This window comes from Nerophis lumbriciformis, linkage group LG33, assembly GCF_033978685.3.
Source record: "Nerophis lumbriciformis linkage group LG33, RoL_Nlum_v2.1, whole genome shotgun sequence".
Taxonomy (NCBI): domain Eukaryota; kingdom Metazoa; phylum Chordata; class Actinopteri; order Syngnathiformes; family Syngnathidae; genus Nerophis; species Nerophis lumbriciformis.
Genome location: NC_084580.2, coordinates 12,827,934 through 12,839,169, shown reverse-complemented (window position 1 = coordinate 12,839,169; position 11,236 = coordinate 12,827,934). Strand labels below are relative to the sequence as shown.

The 11,236-nt window shown below is 37.5% G+C and overlaps 1 protein-coding gene across 1 annotated transcript in view; it reads right to left on the bottom strand.

Annotated features, from left to right (window-relative positions):
* Positions 1-1,003: 1,003 nt before the first annotated feature.
* Positions 1,004-11,236, bottom strand: part of pgm5 (phosphoglucomutase 5) — a 70,199-nt gene continuing 59,966 nt past the window's right edge. Inside the window, exons 10-11 of the mRNA XM_061928995.1 lie at positions 8,436-8,573; positions 1,004-1,476 (exon numbers count right to left, since the gene is read on the bottom strand). Of these exons, the coding sequence (XP_061784979.1) occupies positions 1,387-1,476; positions 8,436-8,573 (228 nt within the window). The 3' untranslated portion in view covers positions 1,004-1,386. The remainder of the gene's footprint in view (positions 1,477-8,435; positions 8,574-11,236) is intronic.

Here is an 11,236-nt window from a genome sequence, read left to right as displayed (position 1 = left end):
TGTGTGTGTGTGTGTGTGAGTGCACTAAACTAACCCTTAATACATAGTTACAGACTCACAGCTAATCAAAATTATCTTAAAAAATATATTTTTTAATTTAATGATTTGAAATATTAAAAATATATATTGGACTTGTTTGGGAATTTGAATCTTTGGGCACCATTCGATTCGATTTGATTCTTTTTGGGGTAACATTTTGATCCAGAAACAATTCTCGATTCAAAATGATTCTCGATTCATAATCAATACTTTTTTTTTTAATAACATTGGATGCCAGTTCTATGATTAACTACATTCCTCCATAAAATAGACAAACAGCTTTGATAAATGTTTGTATTACTTACTTATCTGTACAGCAAATATGTGCATCAACATCACAAACATGATTTGCTTGGCTGGAAAGGACAGATAAAAATTCTTTATTTTTTTTAAATTAATTAATTAGGAATTGCTACAAATAAGAATTGTGATTCATTTGATGATTGACTTTCTTTTTACACCCATTCTTTTTTGCATGGTTGACTAGTGACTCATTTTTGTGACTAAGTTTGCCACTGATTCTAATCCAGGCACTTCAGACATAGCCTGTGCCATTGTAAAAAAAAAAAAAAAAAAAAATTGTAAAGGTCCTGACGGTGCAATAAGTAGCTGGTAAAGAAGGAGTTGACCGTGTGAAGACATTTGTGCGTATATCCACTGGCACATCCTCAACTCATAACCACGGCAATCAGCGTGTTTACAAGTTCCTGTTCTCAGTGTCAATTTCAGGCCTCGTAAAGATCAACACTGTTTTTCTTATCTTCAAGCGGAACCTTTTGACTTCCGACTGCACAAGCCTTTGCTCTATCTAAAGCAAACTAAATCTTGGAAAACCCTATACACAATATGTTCACTAGAGCCCAAATACCAAAAGGCACACAAAAAAACATAATTGAGAAACATCATAAATATGAATTAAGTATTTTTGCATCATATCAAATTTTGATATACAAGCCACTCCGAATTGATTTGGCAAGGATTTATTAGTGATGCATTGCCTGATTTGACTCTATAGTGTTTCATATAGTGGGGCATACAAACAACATGGGAAAAGTGTGGAAACAGACGCTCAGCATGAAGGTTTGTTAATATTTCCTCAATAAACTAAATAAAACATCAAATAGAAGGCCCATGCACATTGATGAATATGCTATTTGTCATGATTCATCCATGATTAAATAGCTCCCTGTTGATGGCTATAAGTGACACACGAGATAGTGGTCACTAATTAGTCTTTTTTGTTATTTTTACTCCAAATAGTTGAAAGTAAGCGCCTCAGTGGGCGTGCACGGAATGAAGCTGCAGAGGACACATGGAAAGCAGGGAGATGCAAGAAGTGTTTTCTACTCATGTGATAACGTTAGGGCCACTGCTTCCCGTCCTCTCGTGAATGTTGGATATCTTGAGTGCGATGGCGATGAGAGGACCCAGCACCACCTGCAGTGACCACACCAATTGGTAGGGGAGTGTTTGATGATGATGAACAATTCATTATTCATAAGAAGGCTAAGAAATCCTGCACGCTTAATGCAACAACCGCTGAAACTTCCAGTTTAACTTTTAGTGACTGTAAGTAGTTAGTTAATTTTATGAAAATTATGTCAATTTAATCTATTCTATTAGCTACATTTTTTCTTTGGCATTTGAATCGAAATGATTTAATGTAAATTGTTGTTAATTAATTGATAAAAAAGGTAACATTTGAATTTATGAATTTTTAAATTTTGATCAAACTGTTTTCAACAAATTACATTTTACACGCAAGTGTAAGCCACTGTGACACTATTGTTCAATTTTTTTTATAAATGGCTGTGATGATAATGTCAATGAGGGATTTCTAATCACTGCTATGTATGAATTCTTATTAATATTGATACTGTTGTTGATATCATTCATTTGTGTTTCATTACTTTTGGATTGTTTTGTGTCATGTTTGTGTGTCCTCTCAATTGGTCTGTTGATTGCTATTCTGAATGTTGCTGGGCCGGATTTGATTTTGGAATTGGAATTGCATTATTATGGTATTATTGTGTATTATTTTGTTGGATTGATCAATTAAAAAAGAATAAATAAAAAAAATAAAAAATTTGGATTAAATGATTTTATATTGTCATTAAAATAATGTATTTGTCAATTGTACTGTAAATCGTATACAAAACATTGGTGTTCATTTGCTGTAGCTAGTTCAAACTCAATCAAACTTTATTCACACAGCACTTATCATACGCAGGCAAGTGGCAACACAATGTGTTTTACATAGATAAAAGACAGAAACAAGAGAATAAAACACACACATACACACACCCACACACCCACACATACACACACACAACACTATTGACAATAACAAAACATGGCATTATTTGCTATAGATAAACAAGTTATTCTCAAATATTGGGGCAGGTGTAGAGCGATGCCGCAAGAGACCCCAGCGAACATGCTTTATCAGTATCATGTAGTATCATAGAGACGTGCGGTTCGATACTGAAACACCGATAACGCTGATACCAGATCTTTATGCTCCAATATTGATTGTCAAATCAAAATATCAATACTTTCAATTATTTGAGATAATTTAATTATAATGTAATTGTCTCAATAATTACATTAATTAACAGGAACTCTGTGTAAAGTAACTAAATCACTGAGATCTTGTCTAAATAAAACGTGATTCCTGGGAACTACTTTTTCTCCCGCCTACAGGTAGGTATGTACGTAATGCGCAAGTGCAGCGGCACACTGTGCCGTGCTTAGTCATCCGGTCATACGCAGTAGTTTATTTAAGAAAACTACAAGCAATTATAATGAGTCACTCAGTATTATAAAACAGCAAGTGTATGCATCATTTTATTGTAGGCTATTTAGAGACACTACATACAGAGTTGAATGTGATAAGACAACGCATTCAGTGCAGAATAACGTCATCATTTGTTTCGCCCTGTGATATTATATTGTTTGAAGATGATTCCCCAAGAGCAGCAACACTTAGAATACACTACTTTTTGAATTTGACCAGACACATTAGGTATTTTTTGCACAAAGTATCGTTATCGGATCATTATTGTGACGATCTGTCACATTCACATCTTGTTATGTTTCCTTAGTTTGTGTTTATTTCCTGTCAGCGCTCTTATTTTAGTTCCACTTCCTGGTCTGCGACACCACCTGTCTTCCACATACAACACTGTCCTTTCAACCATACCTAAAAGACAAAAGGGAATTTAGCCTCCAACAAATAACAGGAATCAGAAGCATTCTGGTCACAGAAGGTGACCAGAAGGTGACCAGAAACCCATTTGTGCCATTTGTTTACAACTGAATGGAATGCTTGCGTGGGGGATTTAGACTATTTTGGACTGGTAATAGTCGATCCACAGCAATCGTTCTGCTACACAATACCTCAATGCTAATATTTCAATGACTGTTGTTGGCTTTGACAGTTAGGATTGCTCGTTTACATCAAAACAGTTGTTTTTCTCACTTCAATCGGACAAAACCATCCTTGTCCAGGCACACCCTCCTGGTTTTTTGGAATATTAATACTGTATTTGGGGATTTGGCACCAACCGTTGGACTTGATCTGACTAACGGTAATTTACTCGGATGAGAGGCGAAACGTCTTCCAAGACAAACCAAACAGTCCAGTTACGAACGATTGATCGCCCTGAGATGAAAACGACCTGGATGGATGAAAACCTTCATAGGTATAAATCTTAATAAAGTTGTTCTTTGTTGAAAGTTAATCTATATTTCTTTTTTCGTTTGTTTTCTTTAATGTTAATAAGAATTCAAATGTTATGCAGGGGTGTACTTATTACAAATTTAAAAACAAATGATACTACTTATAGTAGCGGCGGAGAGTGAGAGGGAACAAAATGTTTTCTTCTTCCTAGGGGGGCGTAACATAACATAAATCAATCAATCAATCAATCAATCTTTATTTATATAGCCCTAAATCACAAGTGTCTCAAAGGGCTGCACAAGCCACAACGACATCCTCGGTACAAAGCCCACATACGGGCAAGGAAAAACTCACCCCAGTGGGACGTCGATGTGAATGACTATGAGAAACCTTGGAGAGGACCGCATATGTGGGTAACCCCCCCCCTCTAGGGGAGACCGAAAGCAATGGATGTCGAGTGGGTCTGACATAATATTGTGAGAGTCCAGTCCATAGTGGATCCAACATAATAGTAAGAGTCCAGTCCATAGTGGGGCCAGCAGGACACCATCCCGAGCGGAGACGGGTCAGCAGCGCAGAGATGTTTCCTGCCGATGCACAGGCGAGCGGTCCACCCCGGGTCCCGACTCTGGACAGCCAGCACTTCATCCATGGCCACCGGACCTGTGCCCCTCCCCCCCCCTCAAGGAAAAGGGGAGCAGAGGAGAAAAGAAAAGAAACGGCAGATCAACTGGTCTAACAGGGGGGCTATTTAAAGGCTAGAGTATACAAATGAGTTTTAAGATGGGACTTAAATGCTTCTACTGAGGTAGCATCTCTAATTGTTACCGGGAGGGCATTCCATAGTACTGGAGCCCGAATAGAAAACGCTCTATAGCCCGCAGACTTTTTTTGGGCTCTGGGAATCACTAATAAGCCGGAGTTCTTTGAACGCAGATTTCTTGCCGGGACATATGGTACAATGCAATCGACAAGATAGGACGGAGCTAGACCGTGTAGTATTTTATACGTAAGTAGTAAAACCTTAAAGTCACATCTTAAGTGCACAGGAAGCCAGTGCAGGTGAGCCAGTATAGGCGTAATATGATCAAACTTTCTTGTTCTTGTCAAAAGTCTAGCAGCCGCATTTTGTACCAACTGTAATTTTTTAATGCTAGACATAGGGAGCCCCGAAAATAATACGTTACAGTAATCGAGACGAGACGTAACGAACGCATGAATAATGATCTCAGCGTCGCTAGTGGATAAAATAGAACGAATTTTAGCGATATTACGGAGATGAAAGAAGGCCGTTTTAGTAACACTCTTAATGTGTGACTCAAACGAGAGAGTTGGGTCGAAGATAATACCCAGATTCTTTACTGATTCGCCTTGTGTAATTGTTTGGTTGTCAAATGTTAAGGTGGTATTATTAAATAAATGTCGGTGTTTAGCAGGACCGATAATCAGCATTTCCGTTTTCTTGGCGTTGAGTTGCAAGAAGTTAGCGGACATCCATTGTTTAATTTCATTAAGACACGCCTCCAGCTGACTACAATCCGGCGTGTTGGTCAGCTTTAGGGGCATGTAGAGTTGGGTGTCATCAGCATAACAATGAAAGCTAACACCGTATTTGCGTATGATGTCGCCTAGCGGCAGCATGTAAATACTAAAGAGTGCAGGGCCAAGAACCGAACCCTGAGGAACTCCGCACGTTACCTTAACATAGTCCGAGGTCACATTATTATGGGAGACGCATTGCATCCTGTCAGTAAGATAAGAGTTAAACCACGACAAAGCTAAGTCTGACATACCAATACGTGTTTTGATACGCTCTAATAAAATATTATGATCGACGGTATCGAAAGCAGCGCTAAGATCAAGAAGCAGCAACATAGATGACGCATCAGAATCCATCGTTAGCAGTAGATCATTAGTCATTTTTGCGAGGGCTGTCTCCGTAGAGTGATTTGCCCTGAAACCGGATTGAAAAGGTTCACAGAGATTGTTAGACACTAAGTGTTCATTTAGCTGCTGTGCGACAATTTTTTCGAGGATTTTCGAAATAAAGGGAAGGTGGGACACCGGTCGGTAGTTTACCATGAGGTCAGGATCAAGGTTAGGTCTTTTGAGCAGAGGATGAATAACCGCTTTCTTAAATGAGAAACAGTGCAACAAACACTAGTAACAACCTCTGCTCAATCTGATCAAATGCGTGTAATATTGTAGATGACCACAACGGCTCCCACAAGGCATCTTCAGTGTGCACGTGGATGAAATCACAGACTGTAGTTTTGCTGTTTACTGGCGAAGATGGTACAAACATTCATGGATAGATCCATTTTTTTATTGTATTACATTCTGGTTTACTTTATTTCTTTCTAGTTTATTTTCTGTGTTTGACTCTGTGTGTACTTAAATGTCATACCATGTCAATATGAACTGTAAGTGTGATCCAGTGCAGTTCTACAACCATTATAATAAACATATTCTTAACCAGAACAACTCTCTGACAATGTCAATCATTTAATCATTGTAGAAGAATATTTTTTTATAATATTCTCTCTCATTAGATTGTGCAGGCGTACCTAATATTGTGGCTCCAGTAACTATAGGTCAATTTTTACCACAATAACATCCATCTGCTCTTTGCTTTGTTGTGTAAGGCAGCACGTAAAGATACTGTTGTTACTTACGTAGATGGATAGTGATAAGGGCAACATGCAGATAAACAGATAGTTGTTTAGATTATAGGTTAGCTAGTTGTCATGACGTAACATCCTACAGCCCTGTAAAAACATACATTTTATAGAGGCAATTACCTAGTTTGTCAGCTGGTTCTTGTTATGGTGCAACATGCATGACATCAGGGACATGACAGTGTAAAAAAAATAAGTTAAAAGAAGAGTGCATCAATGACTGTTGCAGAGTTGGTAAAAGTTTGACCTTTCAACAGATTATTGGTGAATTGAAGAACGGATTATTAATACGTTGTTATGTTGGGTGGTGGGCTGGCACATGCTTAGCCCTTTTGTTAAGTTAGTGCCTGCAGTGCTACACCACAAGCCAGTATTGCTTATTGTGGCGACCCAATGACAAATGGAGGTGATACATGGTACAATGAGGCATGTAATGATGTTGACATCGGCCGTGTCAGCAGTCTCACACAAACACACACATACACTGGAACAGTTCAGAAAGTACGCAATTTTGGTCGGTTATGTACATTGTTGTTCTTTTTAACACCCCAGAACACCATATATCCTAGGGATGTCAAACATGCGGCCCACGGGATAAGTTTGCTAAGTTTAAAATTGAGCTGCATTTTTAAATTAAAGAAACTGCTGTTCTAAATGTGTCCACTGGATGTCGCATCAGCAATTCTGTTAGGCAAGCAAATGACACCATGGTGAGCAAGTATACAGAGCAAGAGGTACACGGTAAAGTAGGGCTTTAAAACAAACAGGAGTAAAACAAACACTTAAAATATTGCATGAGACATTGATATAGTTCTGTGAAAATGATTGTCTTCTGTGCAAATTGAAAGAAAGTGAATAATGGAAATGAAAATGAGGTAGTTAAAACAGAATATTTTTCATTTATGTTTTATTTTATTTTTTGTTCAATCCGAGACGGGCTGTGACTTAAAGTTTTTTCTTAAAATTTTCCCTTCAGAATTTAACTAACTTAAAGTGTTTTGTGAAGAGGATTATTTGCTTGTTCTATTTTGGGCCGAAGTAAAAGAAAGAAAACAATATGAACTTGTCCTAGTTGTATTTTTAAGTTATCATGCCATGATTTTACTCGTCCGGCCCACATGGGAAAAGGTTTTCCTCCATGCGGCCCCTGAGCTAAAATGACTTTGACACCCCTGATATATCCCAATAATTCAGCAGCGTAATTTATCAGTTGGGGTTCTAACAAAATATATTAGAAAATAAAACCTATAAAAGTGTCAAACTCAAGGCCCGGGGGCCATATCTGGCCTACCTACAATTTTATATGGTCCGCGAAAGCCTGGAATTAATATGCATCCTTTTTTTTTAGCATTTTGACAGAAAAAAAAGACACAAACTGCATGCAATTTTTATATATTTCAAATTCTACCTAATATTGCACAAATATTATATTACCATACATTTCAAACATCTTTTGTTCAAATAAAAATAAAATATCTTGAATATCGGCTAGACTTATGATTTTAAAGCAAGTTAAAATTTTACACTGTAAAAATTGCGTTGACAGTTTAAAACTGGTAGCTCAGTTGCCAGAATTTTACCATTAAAAAAAACTAAGAAAAAATGTGGTATTGTTTTCCATTTACAGTAATACACCGTAAAAACAACAACCATAGATTTTAAAGTAAAAACAGTACTACTGTTTTACCATTTACATTTACAATATATATAGTGAAAAAAAACAAAGTAGAATTTTGGCAACTGAACTGTCAGTTCTTTACTGTGAAATCTACAGATTTTGTTTTACAGTCTACGTAAAAATATGTATAAAGTTGATAGTTGTGTAATGAGGCATGTTATATTCATGTTATTCACTGTCACAAGCGGCTCTCTGAGGGCATCCATAACTGCGATGTGGCCCTCAATGAAAACGAGTTTGAAAACCCTGCTTATAGTGTGCACGGGTTCGTCCCGTGTCAGGTCAACCGAACGGTTCTGAGTTTTTTCATACACCGTTCCATCCCTAACACACACACACGCATAATCATACTCTGTACCTGTGTCTCTCTGTTGTGTCTCTCAGGGTCTCTCTCAAAGCTCTCTGCATAGATGCGGATGGTGGCGCCCATCCCACCGCCGCTTCCGCTCATCCTGAACACCAGTCGGGACGCATCACTAAAGACGATTCTCAAACCCTGGGGAAAATAAACATGCCATTATTGGATGGACAGGTTTAGTTTTTAAGAAATCAGTTATGTGTTTAGGCAGAGATCCCAAAGTGACAAAAAGTCTCCAGTTGGGAGATTTCTGCTCACCAAAGACTACTAACTCTTAGCATAGGGACTAAAAATCTATTATTTTGTGTTTAGCAAACTTAGCAGGTTTTTAAAATATGTTGTGTTTTTTTTCTCAAGACACAGTTTTAAGGCAAGAAATCATGAGCTTTGGTCCTCTTTAGGGACCCCCTTGAAAACAAAATTTTGCATCTCAAGGGCCTATCCTAAAGACATTTAGAGTGCAATAGCAGCAAATGCCCACTAGATGTCACTAGCACCGAGGGACTCACATAAATACAGTCAGTATTCAAGGCTGACAGTATTATACATACTTTCAGTATGTATAATACTTAATAATGCCAGTATTTTTCCTACTAAAGAAACTCTCAACTGAAATAAACTTAAGTATATTGTAACATATTAATGTTTTGTGCCAACATGTTTAAGGACAAAAGAAACAAAAAAATCATCATTTAGAACAGTGTTTCTTAACCATTGGCTAAAATATATCTGTTTCTCAGCTGTGGTCCGCAGCAGAGGTGGGTAGAGTAGCCAGAAATTGTACTCAAGTAAGAGTACTGTTACTTTAGAGATTTATTACTCAAGTAAAAGTAATGAGTAGTCACCCAAATATTTACTTGAGTAAAAGTAAAAAGTATGTTGTGAAAAAACTACTCAAGTACTGAGTAACTGATGAGTAACATACACACACATATCATATATATATATACATATATACACATACATTGATATATACAGTATATCATTTATATTTATTTATTTTGCCGTTTTTGTTTACATGTTAAAGGTGTTTTACTGAATATACATGCATGTTTAACACATACAGATTCCTTTCTTTCATGTTGACAAGAATATAAGTTGGTGTATTACCTGATTCTGATGACTTGCATTGATTGTAATCCTGACAGCAGTGCTTAACGTCCACGTTTTCAAATGCAGGAGAAAAAAAGTTCCTCCTTTCTGTCTAATACCACATGAAAGCGGTTGGTTTTTGGTATCTTATTTGTCCAGCTTCCATATTCGTCTTCACACACTTTACAAGAAATACATTGGCGGCAAATTCCGTAGCTTGCTAGCTTGTTTGCGCTGGCTTTCGGAGACTCTTATTTTGAAAGCGCAGGCGCGATGGAGCGGCACTTTTATTGTGAAGACAGGAACTGTGCAGTCAGTCTTTAGGCTTGTGACGGGATGTACGTTTGAAATAAAAAAGTGTCTTTTTTCCTTCACACTTTTGATTGATTGATTGAAACTTGTATTAGTAGATTGCACAGTACAGTACATATTCTGTACAATTGACCACTAAATGGTAACACCCCAATAAGTTTTTCAACTTGTTTAAGTCAGGTCATGTGACCGCCTGGCTCTGTTTGATTGGTCCAACGTCACCAGTGACTGCATCTGATTGGTGGAACGGAGTCAAACGGCACTAGTGACTGCATTTTATTGGTGGAACGGAGTGAAACGTCACCAGTAACGCAGGCACTTTGAAGGTCTGTCTGACAGACCAAAACAAACAAAGCATGCATTAACAGATCGATAAAAATTAGTAGCGAGTAGCGAGCTGAATGTAGATAAAAGTAGCGGAGTAAAAGTAGCGTTTCTTCTCTATAAATATACTCAAGTAAAAGTAAAAGTAAGTTGCATTAAAACTACTCTTAGAAGTACAATTTATCCCAAAAGTTACTCAAGTAGATGTAACGGAGTAAATGTAGTGCGTTACTACCCACCTCTGGTCCGCAGTAGTACTCAGATGTACTATACTTTTCCACCACTTGTGGTAGTAATGACAATTTCAAACAAAAAGAAGAAGTCTGGAGCTAAAGTCGTCACAGTTTCTTAAGCGCATAAAATATGACTAACGTGGTTAAGCTGTATTTGCATTTGCACTTTAATTTTATTCACCGTTTATTCAAGAAATATATATTTATTATTCTTTATTTTAGTGACAATGTATTTATTTTATCCCTGGGTAATTATATGTAAATTCATTTTTCATGAATCCCTTCTTTTGCAGTACAGTCGATTAGTACTTCTTATTATAATCAGCCTGACCTAAAGCCTTGATAACAACTTTTGTGATTAATGCATGGTTTCATATTATTTAACAAGGTTTATACTACGTAAGTAGGTTAGATATAAGTATTGAATACCATTAAAATGAAAAGTAAGATTACTAATTCCCTGATAATGTTTGAGCCGGGTCCTTGCCCCTCTATAGTGGAAGAGTCGGGCCTCGAAGTCAAAAAGATTTAGAACCTCTGATTTAGAACACAATGTGGTCAATACTGGCCCGAGAGTTGGTGGGCGGCCGAGGGTGGAGTCGGCTCTCTTGGTTGCTTTGTTGGGTCTGCTCCTGTCTCTGGCCATGCTCCCCCCACACCCCAGCAGACGATGGCGTGGAACACCGCAGAGGCCACCACAGTGTATACGTTTTTTATTGTTGTTGTCTTACTTTTGTGGCTGTGTGTATAAGTGGCTGGTTAATGTCCTTTGTGTTCTTTGATGTTTCCCTCTTACACACATGTTTATGCTTGTTATGGCTATGAGTTTTTTTCCCCTTG